Source organism: Lithobates pipiens, unplaced genomic scaffold (genome assembly GCF_037356315.1).
Source record: "Lithobates pipiens isolate NorthernLeopardFrog02 unplaced genomic scaffold, aLitPip1_a1.2 Scaffold_10, whole genome shotgun sequence".
NCBI classification, from domain to species: domain Eukaryota; kingdom Metazoa; phylum Chordata; class Amphibia; order Anura; family Ranidae; genus Lithobates; species Lithobates pipiens.
Window position 1 is genome coordinate 45,718,060 of NW_027507686.1, and position 21,413 is coordinate 45,739,472.

The following is a 21,413-nucleotide window of genomic DNA, read 5'->3' on the forward strand; positions in this document are numbered from 1 at the left end:
GACAAAATGTTATACGCATGTAAATTTGTTTTTTTTCCTCAGAACAGTAGGGGTTCTGAGAGTTAATTACACAGGTTGGCCTTAACATCAGTCTGGCCAGGCTGTGTTTGGAAGTTCTGCCTGGCCATGTGAGCGGTGATGCACACATGACAGACCAGAACCAGGCCTGGTTGGATGTTTGGGTATTGGCCTTCTCGGAGCCAATCAGTGGGAGTTCTGGGGCCCGCTGAGGAGTCTGGGAAGGGGTACTTAAGAGGTGTGGGTCATGTGTTGAGAGAGGAGTTTGTGAGGCCCGTGTGGTCTGTACTGGTTCCAGGACCGGGGTAGCCCCGTGAGGGGTCCCGGTCACGGGGTGTTCAACGTCCCGCAATATGTTCCTGTAAGAGGCCCCTAATAGACCTGCCTGGTCTGGGGTAGGGAGCCGTCTGTTCCCGAGTCTCGGAACCGGCTGGTCCGAGGCGCAGTAACTGAGGGAGGATTCAAGGTGTCCGGGTCTGCTCTCGGCTTGGAGAGGTGCCACAGCTCGTGGAAGTGACCGGGGGAGGACTCTTCGGAGGAGGGCTGGCAAGTGGCATCCAAAGAAGTGCCTGGTTACTGAGTTGGGAAGGACATTGACGAATCCACACTTTTTCAGTACCATTGAGGAGACAGAGAGCGTTCCAGGTACTGAGGAAAAAGGTTCCCGTTCACCCTTAGTTACAACTTGTACACGTTCATAGGATTGTTTCAAGTTTTGAGTCAACGTGCTGACTGCCATGATCTCTGGCTAGAGATCTGTTCAGCCTTGAAGTACCCAGCTGCGAGTGGTTACTCTCTGGGTGGAATTAGAGACTTTATTAGACCTGCAGTTCAAGGTGCCCGAGTTCTTCACCCGTGCCCTCTGTTCCCACGAGAGAATGTATTATTGGATGTTACTACTGCAAAATAAAACCTTTTGAAAGGACTTTATTCGTGTCGGTGTTTTTCGTGTCAGTGACTTTATTCGTGTCAGTGGGTATCAACCCTGGGAACCCCTAGACGTGGAAGAGCAGGCTAAGAGAAGGTAACTGGTAAGCCCAATAAGTCAAGGCCGCCCTGCAACGGGTTATGGCCACTACAATGGTACCACACTATGTGCAATTAAAAAGAACAATTAGCAAAATGAAAACATAAAAAAACTTTATTCATGTTGAAAAAAGCAAAATAACACTAAACATGATTGTCTTTTCAAAACCACCTTAGCCCTTTCCAATTACTATTGTTTTCATTTCTTCTGTAACCCTTCATCCAGTTTTAACGTAATGTGAAGGCAGCCATTTTGTATAAGTACAATACTGGATCAACCATGATGGTGCATACAAGTCCATCTAATAGTAGGTAAATGGCTTACTCACACACTTAGGGGTTTATTTATAAAAAATTAAATTGTAGGGCTATTCATCCTGTAAAACTATATGTTCGGATATTTTCTCTGCTGGTCGAATGTTATTTTTCATACACAATAAAGTGAATCAGGAAAATACTGCATTACAGCCACTACCTAGAGCTGATGATCATAGGAAATACTTTTTTTATTAAAATTAGTCCTAAAGATTGTACTGGTTGTTTTGACAACAGGGTCAAACCACAAAATGGCTGTCTCCAGTGTTCCTTGGTAAGGAGCGCTTGTTGACCTTTAGAGTCCTGGTTGAATTTCTGCACTTGTTTATTCAAATACTGAAACAGCCAGTCCACTGAATTTGAAGTCTTCTACCACTTGCTTGGAGTGCTTTATTTTAGCTGACAGGGCTTCGAACACATCCCTTTGGTCCACAGCTATAGCCACTTTGTAAATAAACTCTTCCGATGATTCCAGGCCTCGTAAACCCAGGTTAACGCCACAACCTACAACAAAGTAGAAAATGAACCTTAGCAACAAATGAAAATACGTGCCACACATATTCTCTGGAAAACCCAACCTGCTTAGATATATGACAACTGCCAAGGAGGAGGAAAAGGACAAACTAGACAAATGAAGGCCACCTCCAAGGGGTAATGTCGCATACATACGAGCGGAATTTCCGACAGAAAAAGTCAGAGGGGAGCTTTTCATCATATATTCCGATCGTGTGTATGCCCCATCAGACTTTTTACGTCGAAAATTCTGACGGACCTAGAAAGAGAACGTGTTTTATATTTTTCAGACTAGACCAATTCCTATCGGGGAAACCGCTCATCTGCATGCTGTTCCGACATGCCAAAAACTATGCATGCTCTGAAGCAAGTATGAGACGGAAGCTATTGGCTACTGGCTATTGAACTTAAGTTTTCTAGTCCCGTTGTACGTGTTGTAAGTCACCGCGTTCTTGACGGTCGGACTTTGGTGTGACCATGTGTATGCAAGACAGCTTGAGCAGAATTCCATCGGAAAAACCTTCAGAGTTTATTCCGACAGGGAAACCGGTTGTGTGTACAAGGCATTAGAGAAGTCTGCTTTCAATTTTTATTTTTACAGGCTAGGGAAATGCCAATCTTAGGAAAGCCATACATAGATTGAAGTATGTCTGCTTTAGCAGGGATGGGCTAAACTTCAATCTACGTATGGGCAAGTGGCTAGTTTTACACAAGTCCATCTACCGATCGACTTTTGTACTACCAGCTTGTGTTTTTTTCCTGAATGATCAGCGCTGCTGGCTATAAGCCAGCAGTGCTGTTTATTTTATTCCAATGGCGGGGAAGTCTCCCCACCGTCAAAACACAATAGCTCATTGGAAATGATTCCCCCCTTCCACATTAAGTATATGGGGGAGTCAAATAATTTTTCTTTGTTCAATCCACTGGTTGAATGAAAATAATGATTATTGTATGGTCAGCCTCAGACAGCTGCCCCCAGAACATTTTCCTAAATAGATAATTTCCCCTCAATATTTCTAAAATGTCTCCTCCCTTGGTAATAATGGTCATAAGATAAATTATAGGGTTAAATCTGACAGGTTACGACACAGATAGCAATAAAATTGGCAGAGGATCTAACCCTTCAGCATTATTTCCCATGATTCTTTATTATTGTAAACCTGTTGCTGAGGCTGAACTTATCTGCTCTCATAACTTCCATGTTTTACATGGACTAGTTGTCATTATTTGAGTTTTTAGCTATGGGCAAAATCTGGTATTGCAGGGCAACCATAAAATACAAGGGTTCTTGGTAGAAACCATTGTGTTTAAACTGATTTCGTCCCTAAATTGAAAGTGCAAAAAAAAGCTCCCCCTGTAATGAAGATGGTGGATTCTTAGGTTTCCCGCTCTCCACATTGAGGAAAACATCTCCAGAAACTGACACTGACCGTGTCAATCTTCTCATGCTAATGTATAAAAAAAATAAAAAAAATCGAGTCCAATGAAAAGTTTTCTGTGGTGATAATTCAGGGCCAGATCTACACTGTCTGATGTAGGGGTGCAGTAAAAAAATGTCAGGGGGCAGAGGATGGGCAGTGTACAGGGGGTCAGCAAGGCAGAGGATAGGGTCAGCAGTTTGAAGGGCATTGTACAGAGGCCATTAGTTTGTAGGGCACTCTACATAAGATCAACAGGGTGGAGGACAGGGGTCAGTAATAAGTGATGCAGAGGACAGACAGTGGGAAAGGTTTAAATGGAGGGTGATTAATCAGAATCTGATAGTTGCTGCATACACTGCACACATATGCCACAATCCTTGTACCTAGAAAATACTCCTACTTACTATATCACAGATGACAGTCTCACAGATACACATAAACCTCAGAACAAAGGATCATATTTAAAAATTTAAACAATTCCATCACATATGCTTTTCTGCACACAGGATCACTTAGTCTGTCTGAGCCTACCTTAAAGAAGAACTTAAACTAAAACCAGCAACTGTTGGGCAACGAGCACTTAGGTGAGAACTATGTAATGTACAATATAACGTACAAAAGGCAGGGATCAGGAGAAAGCAACACACAAAACAAGAACAACATAGGGACAAGCTCATCTGTTCACATCAGATTCCTCCCTTACATCACGAATCCCCACACTACATCAAAGTCCTCCCCCTTACATAAGGGTACTCAGGAGTCACCTCCTTACTCCAGGGCCCACAGAGTTACCCTCCCCCCAACATAAGGGTCCCTCAAGTCTCAATTTACATCAGGGTTCCTCGCCCTGACCTCAAGGTCCCCAGAACCCCCCTTAAATCAGGGTCCCCAGAGTCCCCCTCCTTACATTAAGGTCCACGGGGTCTATCCCCCCCTTAAATTTGGGAGCCCAGAGCCACCCACATTACATCAGGGTCCCCTGAGTCTTCCCCATTACATCAGGGTCCCCAGAGTGCGTCGCCCCAATATCAGGGTCCACAGAACCCTCTCTCCTTACATCATGGTGTTTAGAGTCACTCCCTTAACCACTTGCCTAGTGGGTACTTTTACCCCCTTCTTTCCCAGGCTAATATTCAGCTTTCAGTGCTGTCGCACTTTGAATGAGAATTGCATGGCAACACTGTACCCAAATAAACTTTTTATATTTTTTTCACACAAAATGATACCAAATGTCTTTTGTTGGTATTTATCACCACTGCGTTTTTAATTTTGTTGCTAAATAAATGAATAAAGATTGAACATTTTGAAAAAAAATAAATCAATTTCAAATTTGCTATAAAATTTTCCAAACAGGTAACTTCTCTCCTTCACTGATGTGCACTGATGAGGCTGCACTGATAGGCATTGATGGGCACTGATAGGCTGCACTGATGGGCACTGATGAGGCAGTACTGGTGGGCACCGATAAGGAGGCACTGATGAGGCGGCACTGATGGGCACTGATAGGTGGCACTGATAGGTGGCACTTATAGACGTCACTGATGGGCACTGATGAGGAGGCACTGATGGGCACTGATTGGCAGCACTGGCGGACATTGATTGGCAGCACTGGATAGCTGCTGATTGGCTCTTTACCTCAATCTGTGATCAGCAGTGTCCGGAGGACACTGATCACATAGTGCGCCGTGAAGGGGCAGAATCACCGTTGTAGGACGGCCTCCCAGAACTAGCCAGCCACGCTATAGCTGTAATTTGGCTATGGCGTGGTCGGCAAGTGGTTAAAGGAGGGTTTCCTTAGTTACATCAGCTCCCCATAGTCTGCCCTTTACATCAGGGTCCCTAGATTCCCCCATTTACATAAGGGTCCCCAAAGTCCCCCAGAAAGCAGTGTTTAGATTTAGAATAGATAATGGCTACTGGCTATTGAACTTCCTTTTTTAGTCCCGTCTTACGTCATCACATTCAAAACTAACGGACTTTCAAACGGACTTAGTCCGTTTGTGTGTGGCCAAGTCCGTTTGTTCAGAATGTCCGTCGGGACTCCGTCGAAAGTCCTTCAGGAAGACCGTCGGACCTAGTCTGCCGGAAAGTCCAGTCGTGTGTACACGGCATAAGAGTAACCAAGCAAACAAATGCACAGAAGTAAATATGTTACATCAAAGTAAACCCTCTCACCTGATAACAGAACATTGACAGCACACAACATTATATACTCTAGGGCTGACTCTGTATCTCAATCTCCAGTCTATGCTGACAGGTCTAGCAAGCAGAGATGCACGGTCAGCAAATAGGCCTATGTGCAGTGAAAGTTCTGTTACCAGGTGAGAAGATTTTCTTTAAAGTGGTTGTAAACCCTTACAAACCCCTTTGACCTACAGGTAAGCCTAGATTAAGGCTTACCTGTAGGTCCAAGAAATATCTCCTAAACCTACACGGTTTAGGAGGTATTTGCCGAAAGACAGGCACATACGTTGTAGACATCGGCGCGCAGGCGCACTGAGCGTGCCGTGGTCAACGGCGATATGCCGCGAGTGGAGGCTCCCGTGCGCATTCGCGGGAGTGACGTCATTGCGGCTTCACCGAATGACAGCGGCGGAGCAGCGAGACCCACGAGAAGATGGATGCACCGGACTACAGGGGACAGCGGTGACTTCGCTGGCTCCTGTGTCAGGTAAATGACACATAATGGACTACTATGCGATGCATAGTAGTCCATTATGCTTTACCTTTGCAGGGAATGAAAGAGGAAGTAAACTCATCAGGGTTTACTTCCTCTTTAATCAGTGTGTATATACTTCAGAATCAGTTCAGCTGCCAGGCACAGCTTCAAGGGTGGAGGTGGGGATGGGGAGAGCTAATGGCTTTGGAGGGGAGCAACTGAAATCTGGGGGGGGGGCCCACAGCCCACCCCATCACCCCCCCTAGATCTGGCCATGTGATAGATAATGAGCCCATCCATCCAGGGCCGTCTTTAATATTGATTGGACCCTGGGCAAAAATTTTCTTAGGCCCCCTCCCCCCATGCAATTTCGCTCTCCACCTTCTCTGAAACATACAATAAATAGCAGCTAGACTTAAATTCAGTTTACTGTCAGGCAGCGATTGCGATTGGTTGCCAGAGGTTACAGCATATCATTACGGCTTACTGACTGGTTGCTAGAGGTTACAGCACTCCTTAAGGCTCACTGATTAGTTGCTAGAGGTTACAGCACATTTCTGCTTGTTGATTGGCTGCTATAGATTGCCAGAGGTTACAGCATATCATTACTGCTTACTGACTGGTTGCTAGAGGTTACAGCACTCCTTAAGGCTCACTGATTAGTTGCTAGAGGTTACAGCACATTTCTGTTTGTTGATTGGCTGCTATAGATTGCTGTACAGTAATACTGCTCACTGGTTACTATAGGTTACAGCACATCTTCTCCTCACTGCAGGGGGGCATGATATACCTATGAATGCTGCCTTTGTTTACATATCAATGCAGCTGGCCTCAGCTATTTACATATGAATGCCAGTATTTACATGTAAACACAGGTCTGCAGGTGAGTCATCTGTACACAACAGTAGGGCAGAGCTGGGCAGCATTAGTAGCAGCACAGGACTAAAACTTCAAGGGAATGTAAACTGGGATAGTTGGCAAGTATGCTTTTGGCCCCACAACAATGACAGGGCCCAGGGCAGCTGCCCCTTTTGCCCTGCCTTAAAGACGGCCCTGCATCCATCAAAAGCCCATGGAGATCAATTGGTGCAAATAAATGGAGTTCACTCTGCCACCCTAAACTTAAAAGGGCAAACCCTCACCTCCTTAGTTGGACCTTCAGATTATAAAAGGTCAAATGGGCAGCTTCTCCTTTAATTAGCTGGGATAAAGTTCACTGGAGGATTCAAACTCTTCCAATCATAAGAGAAAACCAGAGGAAAATTATATAGCATTGCAACTCAGGAAAAGAACAACTAGGACATGGTGCTCTCTGTGCGTTTCTTAAAACCAGATTATTTATTTAAGAAACTCACTCGCATTAAAATCCAATAAAAACAAACAAAAAACTTCCTTGTGACAGTTCAAATGAGCAGGGGAATTCCCCACAGTTTAGGATCTCATTTAGCAAAGCAGGAAAAGACAGGGAATAGTAGACACAATCACATTCTGGACACTCAACATTGCTTATGATATACAATAAATACATATACTTTATATATCTATATATATTATACACAGTATACTGTATGAACTGTACATATATATGTATACCGATACACACACATACACACTTAATCCACTGCTAAACACAAGGATTAGGACAGGGGTCCTCAAACTTTTTTAAACAGGGGGCCAGTTCACTGTCCCTCAGACTGTTAGAGGGCCGGACTATAGTAAAAAAAGAATTAAAAATTAAAAAAAAACTATGAATAAATTCCTATGCACACTGCACATATCTTATTTTGAAGTGAAAAAACAAAACAGGAACAAATACAATATTTAAAATGAAGAACAAGTAACGTTAAATCAACAAACTTACCAGTATTTCAGTGGGAACTATGGGCCCGCTTTTGGCAAATGAGATGGTCAATGTCGCAGCCCAATCAGTGCCCGCCTCACCATCAGTGCAAGCCCCCCTCACCATCATTTCAAGCCCCCCCCCCCCCCCCCCCACAGCCTTACTGTGCCAAACAATGTTTCACCAGTCAGTGTGTGCGCACATCGGGCATCTCCTGCTGCTGTGTCACGGCTCACTGTGATAAAAGTCCCGCCCTCCTCCTAGACCAGCTCATGAGACAGAACACTGCCTCTATCACACGATCTGGTCTAGAAGGAGGGTGGGACTTTTAACACAGCGAGCCCAAACTTAACAGTGAGCTCCGTGACACAGCAGTCTTCCGCTGTGTTTCAACCAGCCCGTCCCAAGGCCTGGCCTGTCGGGAATCTGACCCTGGGTGGGGTGGGCCGAATAAATGTCCACATCGGGCTGCATGTGGCCCACGGGCCGTAGTTTAAGGACCCCTGGATTAGGATGATGCCATTGGGGACCCATTACTGTTGATATTGAATTTGCAACCATAGCCTAAGTAGAAAAGCCTGTCCCCTGCCAGCATGCTGTGGAGTGGAACCCTTGCTTTCTGTGTGGAAGCAGTGATCTCTCTGCAGAAGTCCACCTGCTGAGTCAGAGCCAAAGCTCTCCAATAAAGAGGGGGCATGACTTTTGCTGATTGCAGATTGACTATTTAGGAGGGTATTCTAGATTCTGCATATAGACCACTGCTTCTCCAGACGGCGCACGCGTCCCCCTCTGCAGCTGTTGGCAGAGGGCAGGCTTTTCTATTCAGGCTGTAGCTGCTTTAGAAAGAATATGAACTGTAAGATATTGGACACTTTGTTTCAATGCCCCTGGGTTGTATTAGATTAACTAAATTGTGAGTTCAATCATTCTTTTAAAGAATTATTAAAATAATGAAATGGAAAATCAGGCGTAACCAGCATCTAAAATTTTGCCCTCATTTTTAATAATTCGAAACAGGGTAGTATGGCTCTAATTTATCTGTATTTAAAGAAGCTTTAATGATTATATAGATTTTTAAGGATGCATTTCTTGGTGATGTGACATGCTTTGTTGCATGTCTTACTTTAACCAGAAGAGGGAGCTGTGCAGCGCCACATTTCATTGTTTAAATGTAATACAATTGCCAAGACAAATTTAGGCTTCACAAAGATTAGATTCTTAGCTTGCCAGCGGAAACTACAAACTCATAATACAGAATTGCAATCCATAAAGCTGTAAATTGACCAGCAATCCTGGCTTCCTGAAATGCTTAGTTTAGACAAAGTTTATTGATCTGAATGACTTATGCCGTTTGAGAAGGAAAGTGCTTTGGAAAGTGCCATAATAAAAGGCAAAGGGTTTGATGGTTAGTAATATTTAGCAATAAAAGCTTTTATAGCAATATATTTTTATGTTATGGCAAATGTCAGTTGGATTAGTTTAACGGGGAAACTACATGTATGTGATCTATTACAATTTGCCTAGTATGTTTTTCCACAAACCCCCCCCCCCCCCAAAAAAAAAAAAGCAGACTTTGCATTTAGAGGAAAATTAGGTATTAAAATATAAACTGACATACAGCTAAGTCCATCTGAGGCAAGCTGGCCTGTCCATGTCAAAAGTAATGGAAGAAACTCTGATCCAGAGATTGAAGTGCCACACCAAAAGGTTATGTTCAGAAAAAACTTTATTGATTGGGTACAGTAGTAAATGCATTTTGGGGCCCTGAAACACCCCCCTTCATCAGGGCTCCAGATGCTGTGCAAGTCTCCTTGTTATAATGCACTTGGAATGTATTTGTAGGCAGGTGCAGTCTACTTTTTCCACTGCAGGTGGCGCTCTTCCGCAGCGGCACTGCAATTGAAGAGGAGGTCAAGGGGAACACATTTCCTCTAAGGTTTCCTGGTTCACTGTGGAAGCATCCAATTATATGCTGCCACCCCATGTTACTTTAGCAGCCATCTTAGGTCAGGCAGAGCCTATTTAAAAAAAACACACAGTAGAGTGCAAATGCCTAGTGCATTTCTAGAAATTGAATGTATGAAATGTGTAAGATGACAAAATGGGTACTTACAAAGGTAAAAGGTAAAAGGTACAAAAGCATTAAAACCACAAGACAGATTGCAGTTCAGGGATAATATAGCCCAACAAAATACTCCGCTAGGCTGGCAAGCTGACACGTATCCAAGGCATGCCAGAGCTTAGCTCTGCAGAGCCCATTTACCCACTTCCCTACTGGGCACTTTCACCCCTTTCCTGCCCCGGCCAATTTATAGCTTTCAGTGCTGTCACACTTTGAATGACAATTGTGCGGGATTCAAAGCTGTACCCAAACAACATTTTTACATTTTTTTGGAGACACGTAGAGCTTACTTTAGGTGGTATTTAATCACCACTTTTTTTTTTAATGCTAAACAAACGAAAAAAGACCGAAAATTTGGGAAAGAAAAAAGTTTTTCTTAGTATCTGTCAGAAACTTTTGGAAATAAGCAATTTGTTTTTCTTCCCTGATGTGCACTGATGAGGAGACACTGATATGCAGCACTTATGGACACTGCAAGGCGGCTTGGATAGGCGGCAATGATGGGCACCGAAAGGTGGCACTGATGGACACTGATAGATGGCACTGATGAGCACAGACAGGCATCACTGATGGGCACTGACAGGCATCACTTACAGGCGGCACTGGTGGGCACTCACAGGAGGCACTGGTGGGCACTGACAGGCGGCACTGGTGGGGCTGCACTGATAATTAGGACACTGATGATCAGTGCCCTGATTGCCAGTGCAGATGTGCCCGCTGAGGAATGATGCCTATCGTCTCTCCTCTCTTCACCTGCTGTCAGCACGAGTAGAGAATGCCGATAACCAGCATTTTCTGTCTACACTGTGATCAGCTGTAATTGTACACAGCTGATCACATGGCAAAGAGCCTACATCATGGGCTCTTACTGTGATTGGTGAAGAGCGGTGTCCCGGGGACACAGTGCACCACTGATCGTCGCACTGAGCCCCCCGCATATGCTCATGCGTGGCGAGAATGGGAGGACTTTGTCTGTTTGCTAATCCTCCTGGTTGTGATCAGCCTTGTGTCAACTTTACCTCATTACCTAACCATTGTGGGATATATATATATTTTTTTATATTGTTCATGTGGTAACTGCCCCTATTTTTGAAGTGTAAAAAAAAACTGTATTGGTTTTTACCTCAAAATCTTGTTTGTGTATGATGCTTTGGGTAAAGGGTTAGTATTAGCTATCAGTCTACTGGAAGGGTTTGGGCAGGAGGCATGGTTCAGTGGAGGCACCCAGCCAGGATGTCAGGCAGTCCATCACAGGTTCTTGAAGGTGTTCCCTATTTTGTGGAATGTTGTCAAACGGGAGCCAGTCTGCCCAATGTTCAAGTTCAGTGACCCTTAGAAAGTTTGAATCCAGCGCCCTATTCGTTCTTGTGTTTCAAACAAAAGTATCCAAAGAAAGGCAACCAAACGTTGACACTCTGAATTCTAGTTCATGTACAGCAATCTGAAATCTGTTGAATCTGACACTAAAAAACAGACATAACACGCTGGCAGGGCAGGTGGTAGTTTGCAGCCTAGAGGAAGAGTTAAAAGAAAAAGAGATGGCCTGTACTTATTACTTCTAAAAGTTACTTGTCTCAGAATGAAGTTCTAGCCACCATACCTGTACATTTCTCATTGCAATTATACTTATTGGAATTCATAACACTGAAGAAATTACCCTTTGCTACAATGTGATGTAGTGAGTGTAGTGATGTAGTGAGTGTACAGCTTGCATAACAGTGTAAATGTGCTGTCCCCTCAAAATAACTCAACACACAGCCATTAATGTCTTAACCGCTGGCAACAAAAGTGAGTACATCTCTAAATTAAAATGTCCAAATTGGGCCCAAAGTATCAATATTTTGTGTGGCCCCCATTATTTTCCAGCACTGCCTTAACCCTCTTGGGTTTAGGTCTAGAGACATGCTTGGCCGGTCCATCATCTTTACCCTCAGTTTCTTTAGGAAAGCAGTGGTTGTCTTGGAGGTGTGTTTGGGGCTATGTTGGAATATTGGAATATTGCCCTGCGGCTTAGTCTTCAAAGGGAGGGGTTCATGCTCTGCTTTAGTATGTCACAGTATGTTGGCATTCATGGTTCCCTCAATGAACTGTAGCTCCCCAGTGCCGACAACACTCATGCAGCCCCAGACCATGACACTCCCACCACTATACTTGACTGTAGGCACCCAACACCATACTTGACTGTAGGCAAGACACACTTGTCTTTGTACTCCTCACCTGGTTGCCGCCACACACGCTTGACCAAATAAGTTTATCTTGGTCTCATCAGACCACAGGACATGGTATCAATAATCCATGTCCTTAGTCTGCTTGTCTTCAGCAAACTGTTTGTGCTTTCTTGTGCAACACCTTTAGAAGAGGCTTCCTTCTTGGATGAGAGCCTTGCAGACCAATTCCATGCAGTGTATGGTCTGAGCTCTGAAGGGCTGACCTCCCACCCCTTCAACCTCTGCAGCAATGCTGGCAGCACTCTATACCTCTATTCCCCAAAGACAACCTCTGGATAAGACGCTGAACATATGCACTCAACTTCTTTGGTCGACCATGGCAAGGCCTGTTCTGAGTGGAGCCTGTCCTGTTAAACTGCTGTATGGTCTTGGCCACCATGCTGCAGCTCAGTTTCAGGGTCTTGGAAATCTTCTTATAGCCTAGGCCATCTTTATGTAGAGCAACAATTCTTTTTTTCAGATCCTCAGACAGTTCTTTGCCATGAGGTGCCATGTTGAACTTCCAGTGACCAGTATGAGAGTGACAGCGATAACACCAAATTTAACACACCTGCTCCCAATTCACACCTGAGACCTTGTAAAATTAATGGGTCACATGACACCGGGTAGGGAAAATGGCTAATTGGGCCTAATTGAGACATTTTCACTTAGGGGTGTACTCACTTTTGTTGCCAGAGGTTTGGACATTAACCACTTGACCACTGGGCACTTAAACACCCTTAATAACCAGACCAATTTTCAGCTTTCGGTGCTCTCACATTTTGAATGACAATTACTCAGTCATGCAACACTGGACCTATATGAAATTTTTGTCCTTTTTTTCACACAAATGGAGCTTTCTTTTGGTGGTATTTAATCACCGCTGGGTTTTTTATTTTTTGTGCTATAAAAGAAAAAATACAGAAAATTCTGTAAAAAAATGAATTTTTCTTCATTTCTGTTATAAAATTTAGCAGATTAGTAATTTTTTCTTCATAAATTTTGGCCAAAATTTATACCACTACATATCTTTGGTAAAAATAAGTACAAATTGGTGGATATTATTTGGTCTTTGTGAAAGTTATAGAGTCCACAAGCTATGGTGCCAATATCTGAAAATTGATCACACCTGAAGTACTGACGGCCTATTTCAATTCTTGAGACCCTAACATGCCAGAAAAGTACAAATACCCCCCAAATGACCCCTTTTTGGAAAGAAGACATTCCAAGGTATATAGTAAGAGGCATGATGAGTTTTTTGAAGTTGTAATTTTTTCCCACAATTCTTTGCAAAATCAAGATTTTTTTTACTTTTTTTTTTTTTTCACAAAATTGTCATATTATCAGTTTATTTCTCACACAGCATATGCATACCACAAATTACACCCCAAAACACATTCTGCTATTACTCCCGAGTATGGCGATACCACATGTGTGAGACTTTTACACAGTGCGGCCACATACAGAGGCCCAACATGCAGGGAGCGCCATCAGGCGTTCTGGAGCACCCAGGACAATTCTGACATTTCTCTCCTACATGTAAAAATCATCATTTATTTGCTAGAAAATTACATCGAATCCCAAAACATTATATATGTTTTTTTAGCAAACACCCTGGAGAATACAATGGTGGTCGTTGCAACTTTTTATCTCGCACGGTATTTGCGCAGCAATTTTTCGAATGCTTTTTTTTGGAAAAAAAACTGTTTTGTGCTTAAAAAAAAAAAAAACGCAGTGAAGTTAGCCCAATTTTTGCATAATGTGAAAGATGAAGTTACTCCGAGTAAATCGATACCTAACATGTCACTCTTCAAAATTGCACAGGCTCGTGGAATGGCGCCAAACGTCGCTACTTAAAAATCCCCATAGGCGATGATTTAATTTTTTTTTTACTGGTTATATGTTTTGAGTTACAGAGGAGGTCTAGGGCTAGAATTATTGCTCTCGCACCAACGTACGCAGCGATACCTCACATGTGTGGTTTGAACACCGTTTTCATATGTGGGCGGGACTTACGTATGCGTTCGCTTCTGCATGCGAGCACATGGGGACAGGGGCGCTTTAAAAAAAAAAAAAAAAAAAAAAATTTATTGTTCATTTTACTTTATTTATTTTAGTTTGACATTTTTTTTCCCCAAAAATAAATTTTTTGATCACTTTTATTCCTATTACAAGGAATGTAAACATCCCTTGTAATAGGAATATGGCATGACAGGTCCTCTTTACAGTGAGATGTGGGGTCAATAAGACCCCGCATCTCACCTCTAAGCTGGGAAGCCTGAAAAAAAAAAAAAAAAAAAAAAAAAAAAGATTCTGGATTTGATAGTATTGGCGAGTTGGTAGAAGCACCGGAGGGCAGCGGGAGGGGGGGGGGGGTGTCTATGGCTGGGTATTGCAGGGTATCACCGACTATGGCTGGGTATGGCTGGGTATATCAGAGTATGGCTAGGTATCTCAGAGTATGGCGTTGCAGAGCATTGCAGGATATTGGAGGGTGTTGCAGAGCATTGCAGAGTGTTGCACGGTATTGGCGGGTGTTGCAGAGCATTGCAGAGTGTTGCAGGGTATTGGCGGGTGTTGCAGAGCATTGCAGAGTGTTGCAGGGTATTGGTGGGTGTTGCAGAGCATTGCAGAGTGTTGCAGAGCATTGCAGAGTGTTGCAGGGCATTGGAGGGTGTTGCAGAGCGTTGCAGAGTGTTGCACGGTATTGGCGGGTGTTGCAGAGCATTGCAGAGTGTTGCAGGGTATTGGTGGGTGTTGCAGAGCATTGCAGAGTGTTGCAGGGTATTGCAGAGTAATGGCAGGGTATTGCAGGGTATTGCAGAGTAATGCAGACTATTGCAGAGTAATGCAGAGTAATGCAGAGTAATGCAGGGTAATGCAGGGTATTGCAGAGTAATGCAGAGTAATGCAGGGTATTGCAGAGTAATGCAGAGTAATGCAGGGTATTGCAGAGTAATGCAGGGTATTGCAGGGTAATGCAGAGTAATGCAGGGTATTGCAGAGTAATGCAGAGTAATGCAGAGTAATGCAGAGTAATGCAAGGTATTGCAGAGTATTGCAGAGTAATGCAGGGTATTGCAGAGTAATGCAGAGTAATGCAAGGTATTGCAGAGTAATGCAGAGTAATGGCAGGGTATTGCAGAGTATTTGCAGGGAATTGAGGGGTTAATTTCGGTGAGCAGCGATGTGGGCACTGCAGATGCAGCCCACATCGCTGCTGACACCGATCTCCTCCCCCTCCGCTGTTCCGATCGGTACAGATAGGGGGAGGGAGGAACCGGCGTCATAACATGACGCCGGTTTGTTTACAAGTGATCACTCCGTCATTTGACGGAGCGATCACGTGGTAAACGGCCGCGACGAGCGGCCGTTTACCGCGATCCGTGATCACGGACGCTCTCGAGTGCGCGCCCCAGGGGGCGCGCGAGAGCGGAATTCTGGGAGGACGTCATATGACGGCCTCCCACAGTTAAGAAACCGCCCTAAAGCCGTCATTCGGCTATAGGGCGGTTATTAAGTGGTTAATGGCTGTGTGTTGAGTTATTTTGAGGGGACAGCAAATTTACACTGTTATACAAGCTGTACACTCACTACTTTACATTGTAGCAAAGTGTAGTTTCTTCAGTGTTGTTACATGAAAAGATATAATAAAATATTTACAAAAATGTGAGGGATGTACTCACTTTTGTGAGATACTGCATGTGTCCATGTACAAATAGGCTTTTAGGATAGTTTAGGAGCTGCTGCGGTTAGGGAAGGTTAAACCTGCCTCAACCTCCTTCTCCTGAATACGGAAGAATCGTGTTCAGGATATGAAAGTATTGACTGCCGGCGGCAAAACGTGGCAAAATCGGGGTGCGATTTTACCGTGCTTTCTGTTTTCCCTCGGCCAGCAGTCATAATACTCTATGTGTACATGAAGCCTACACTGGTAGCAGGATAGGAAGATTTTGACCTGGGCTACGGGGAAAAAACACCTAGTCTAGATGCCTAAATGCATTGAGTTGCTGCCATGTGATTGGCTGATTATTGTATTACCAAGCAATTGAACAGGTGTAACTAAAAAAGTGGCCAGTGAGTGTAGTTCCTTTCTGAAGTCTGACAGCAGCTGTGACACTGAACATTACTGTTAATCTTCAGGAAGTGGATCAATCTGGTATCCTTCACTCCCTCTTATGAATTAGCCCAAATTTGCCTAGCTCTTAAAGTGTTTATTAACCAAAAAAAACAAAAAAATTGTCAGTTACTTCTGTGTCTCTGCACCCCCCACTTTTATAAAAAATAAATAACCTACAATGGTCACTGTCAGCGCCTCTATTAGAGCCTGGCATACCACAATATGCAAGTCATTTCTAAAAACAAGCGTTACAAATACCTATTTAGAGATATCTTCATGCCATTCGGGTGGCTCACATACATGGTGCCGATACATTGGTTCTGCAGGAGGGGCTTAGCAGCCACGTGACCTCCCCGGCTGACATCAGAGGGAGATCTCGGCCCCTCCCACAGAAGCCATGTATCAGAGCTGTAAAGTCACGTGACCGTCCTGAAGACAGCTCTAAATAGGTATTTACTATTTTTTTTAGAAAATACTTACATAGTGTGATATGTCAGGCTCCAATAGAGGGGCTGGCAGTGATTTTGAAATTAGACTTAAACACTTTAAGCACACTGAATCCTTCATTTGCTCAATGACCTAAAATTTACTAAAAGTGAACCTCTAGTTACAAAACATACAATAATTAAATAGCAGCTGCTGCAAACCTGCAAACCTTTAGTCATTTCTTGTATGGCACAGTCAAACATTGATTTATTCACTAAAGCTGGCCATACACTAGAAGAATTTTGTTCAAATACGTTTGTTTCAGAAAAAGAATGTACTTACTGAAGACTGTCGTGTCTCTATGATCCTTGCATATTCAAACATCCAAGATCAAAGACAATTATAAGCATTGCAATGTTTTTTTTTCTGTGTGCCAGAGGCAGCGAGAGGGTGTTCCAGCATCACCAGCAGGTATGTTCCAGGATCGGCAGGTTACAGAAATATGTATATGGGTTGGAATAGTGCAGAACAGCAATGCCTGAACTAATTAGCAGGTAGGTTATGTTCCCTGTATGCATCTCATGGTTACATTTTGCTGCATACCTTTAAGAAAACAAAAAAAAAAAGAAGACCTACCTGTATCAAAGTTAAGAACCCGAGCAGCTTCTCCCTCTAATGTGACCACAACATTAATGCCTTCAATGAAAGCAGATGTTATCCTCCTGTGTGAAAGCATGATCTCAAATAATCTGCGGCTGCACTGAAGGTGAGAAAAGGATAAATCGCTCATTCTGGGCTCAATGTCTGCTTTATAAGCATTGAAGGACTGGTGAAAGATGTTCTTCATGACCTGTGGGAGAGAAAATGGAGACCAAGATTTTGGTAAACAAGTATATGGAACCCCGCATCACAACAATTCATAAAGTATATAATGACGACACAAAAAGCCCAACTCCAGATTCCATCCTCCTGGTCCTAACTGCCCCCTCATTCCAACCCCCACGCTCCTGTAGACAATTACTGATATTTTTGCTTCTTTTGTATATACATACATATTCCGAAGTTCTTTGACCAATCACAGACCAATCACATGGCATTCTAGGTTCTCTTTGCCACCTTTCAGATGCTGGGTGGTCCTCAGAAACGCAGAAAGCAGCCCTGATGTGTTGAGTTGAGCAAGGTTCTCTGGACAATTCTATTTCATTGTACAGCGCAGTTGTGACATCCTCTGTGGGGTAGCCACATGAAGCCCTGCGTCGACAGGAAGATGAATGCTGACAATATTTAACCCAGGAATGAATGGCACTGGACCTTGCAGCAGGCAAGGTCTTTAAAAGAAAAAGTTTGGCTTTAATTTTGTTCTACAGAGATATTATATTGGTTAACATCATAAATGTGTATACATAGCCGTAAGAAAGGCTTAGTGACATACACTGATTAGCCATAACCTTATGACCATGACAGGTAAAGTGAATAACATTGATTATCTTGTTACAACGGCATCTGCAAGTGAGTGGGATATATTGGGCAGCCAAGTAAACAGGTTCCCCCTGAAGTTGATGTGTTGAAATCAGAAAAAAATGGGCATGTGTAAGGATTTGAGCGACTTTGAGTCTGCAGTGGTCAAGACCTACCAAAAGGGGTCCAAGGAAGGAAAAACCATGAAACCAGGGACAGGGTCATGGGTGGCCACAGTATATTGATGCACGTGTCCTGTGCAGGCCTATGCAGTCCAATCCAGAAGAAGAGCTACTGTAGCTCAAATTGCAAAAAAAGTTAATGTTGGTTGTGATAAAAAGGTGTCAGAACATACAGTGCAGACCCATGTTCACAGACAAAACCCCTACAATGAGCATCAGAACAAAGAAAAGGGGGTCCCCTGGGGGTGGACTTTTAAGGCACGTACAAATTATAATAGTATACAAATTATTTTATTACATAAAACCAAACAAAAGGTAATTGAATATACAGTATATATTAAAAAGTACACCAACAGGTATATATACAACCAGTATTGATGCTATGTCGTATCATTCATTTGAACAGAAAACACCCCAAAAAAATTGCGTTTCAGGGTGTGGAAAAGCGTGTCCTTCTTCAGGGGTGTGTAGATACAATGTTTCTGTAGAATAATACTGTTAACATATATGACAATAGCCGCTGGGCACCATTTGATAAAAGAACAAACAATTGTACAGGACCATATGGGTATATTTGACTCCGCCAATGCTCGAGGTATATGCCCCAGTCTATCTCTATTCAATAAAGTGTTGTAGAGATCCTGCAGGAGTGGTGTGAAAACAGGTCTGCAGTCCCCTGCAGTCCCCTGACCTTATTTGCAGGACGCCGGCTGGACGGACCTCTCATCCTCTCCCATAAATCCATATGGTGAAGTGTTATTCTGGGTAAAACAACTATAAAAGTCCCAGTTCATATGAAAAAAAATCTTCTCCCCCAATAGGGGACTGCAGACCTGTTTTCACACCACTCCTGCAGGATCTCTACAACACTTTATTGAATAGAGATAGACTGGGGCATATACCTTGAGCATTGGTGGAGTCAAATATACCCATATGGTCCTGTACAATTGTTTGTTCTTTTATCAAATGGTGCCCAGTGGCTATTGTCATATATGTTAACAGTATTATTCTACAGAAACATTGTATCCACACACCCCTGAAGAAGGACACGCTTTTCCAAGCTCCGAAATGCAATTTTTTTGGGGTATTTTCTGTTCAAATGAATGATACGACATAGCATCAATACTGGTTGTATATATACCTGTTGGTGTACTTTTTAAGATATACTGTATATTCAATTACCTTTTGTTTGGTTTTATGTAATAAAATAATTTGTATACTATTATAATTTGTACGTGCCTTAAAAGTCCACCCTCAGGGGACCCCCTTTTCTTTGTTCTGATGTTTTAGGATGTGGCACAACAAATTTACGTGACCCTGTCATACCCTCTCTTTTGTTTATACAATGAGCATCAGAAGTTCGATCCATGGAGGTCCCACCTTGCAACTTACAGGTCTTAAAGGATCTGCTATTGACGGCTTGGTGTCCAACACCAGAGCATATCATCAGAGGTCTAGTGTGGTCTAAGCCCCAACTGGTTATGGTGGGTGGTCATGGTGTTATGGTTGATTAGTGTAAACATGGCTTTATCCAGATGTAGCACCTTGGTGATTAAGCAGGGTTGCTAATACATTTAGTACGTCAGGTATTAATCATGCTGGCTGATTGTTAGAATATCCACTGATTTCTCTCTAACTCTGGATTGCTGTACCTTTTCTCTTCTGTCACTAGGTGGTGCTTGCTGGTGGCATTAGATTGACAAGGGTGTAGGAAAATCAGACTATGGATGGATGGGGTGTCTCAACCAATTGGCAGGGGTCTCTTGGTCTGCTGGGAGAGCCTATTTATTTGGGTGGAGTCAGGTGATCAGGGTTCTGTACCACCTGGATGGCTGTCTGGGTGGATGCGTTTTATGTCGCCAGAGGCTGCTAAGCCGGAAGCCTGAGGCCTATCCCAAGGACACCTGGTTGCTAGGCTGCCTGAGGCCTATCCAGGAGCGAGAAAAGGGTAGCGTAGGGTTAGGACTGAAGGATTGGCGTCCAACCGAGTTGTGAAGGTTGAGCTAGACGAGGAACCAGCTGTGGTCGAGGGTAGAGGGGAAGCTGTCGCCACTAAGGGACCTTCCACCTTGTTACCGAAGACTACAGTGAGTAAGCTGGAGCCAGTACCAGAGCAGTCTTCTCACCAACCGGGGATGGTGAAGAAGGAGGAAAGCTTCAGCAGTTGGCAAGCCAGGTACCCAGATCTATGCCTCGAACCAATCCTATCTTGGAGGTCTACAGACAATTCCTTGGACTTTATAGCCTGGTTTGTGCTCTGATATTCATTGTTAACTGTGGTACCTTATATAAGTGCGTGCCTTTCCAAATCATTCCAAACAACTGAATTTACCACAGATGGACTCCAATTAAGTTGTAGAAACAACTCAAGGATCATCAGTGGAAACAGGATGCGCCTGAGAACAATTTTGAGTGTCATGACAAAGGTTATGAATACTTATGTATATGTGATTTTTTCCTTTTTTATTTTTAATACATTTGCAAAGATTTCAAACAAGCTTCTTTCACGTTGTCATTATGGGGTATTGTTTGTAGAATTTTGAGGAAAATAATGAATTTTATCTATTTCCGAATAAGGCTGTAACCTAACAAGATGTGGAAAAAGTGAAGCGCTGTGAATACTTTCCGGATGCACTGTATGGTGTAAACAAGCTCTAAAATATAGTTATCGGTAATTGGTATTGACGAGTGGTTGAGAAGAAGTATCGGTACTCGTACATTAAAAAAAAAAAAAAACAGTATATGTGCATCCCTAGTTGAAACAGTGTACAATTCTTTTTTTTTTTCACGCGCTATCTGGTAAGTGGGCTGGGGAGCTTTTGTTTTACATTAAAAAGCTATTAATGAATTGATTGGAGCAGTTGGCATTTTTATTTTGTTTGCTGGATTTGGTGCAGAGACACACTATTCACCAGGGAAAATTTCGACATCAGACACTTCTGGGTGTGGTGTATGCCTTCACATCTCCATGCACTATGGTTTCATCTGCTGGCTCTTATGTTACTACAAATCAAAGTACTAATATACTAGTTGGCAGAAGAAACCACAGTGCTCGGTGTGGAGTCAGTGGGGAGCCAGACATCCAACACAGCCCAAAACAATAGAT

General features: G+C 43.3%; 1 protein-coding gene across 3 annotated transcripts in view; it reads right to left on the reverse strand.

Moving 5' to 3' along the window:
- Positions 1–1,141: 1,141 nt before the first annotated feature.
- Positions 1,142–21,413, reverse strand: part of LOC143930285 (uncharacterized) — a 190,138-nt gene continuing 169,866 nt past the window's right edge. For all 3 annotated transcript variants that reach the window (XM_077454471.1, XM_077454460.1, XM_077454481.1), the window contains 2 exons: positions 17,304–17,517; positions 1,142–1,863 (listed from right to left, as the gene is read on the reverse strand). In XM_077454471.1, coding sequence (XP_077310597.1) covers positions 1,685–1,863; positions 17,304–17,517 — 393 coding nt within the window. In that variant the 3' untranslated portion in view covers positions 1,142–1,684. The remainder of the gene's footprint in view (positions 1,864–17,303; positions 17,518–21,413) is intronic.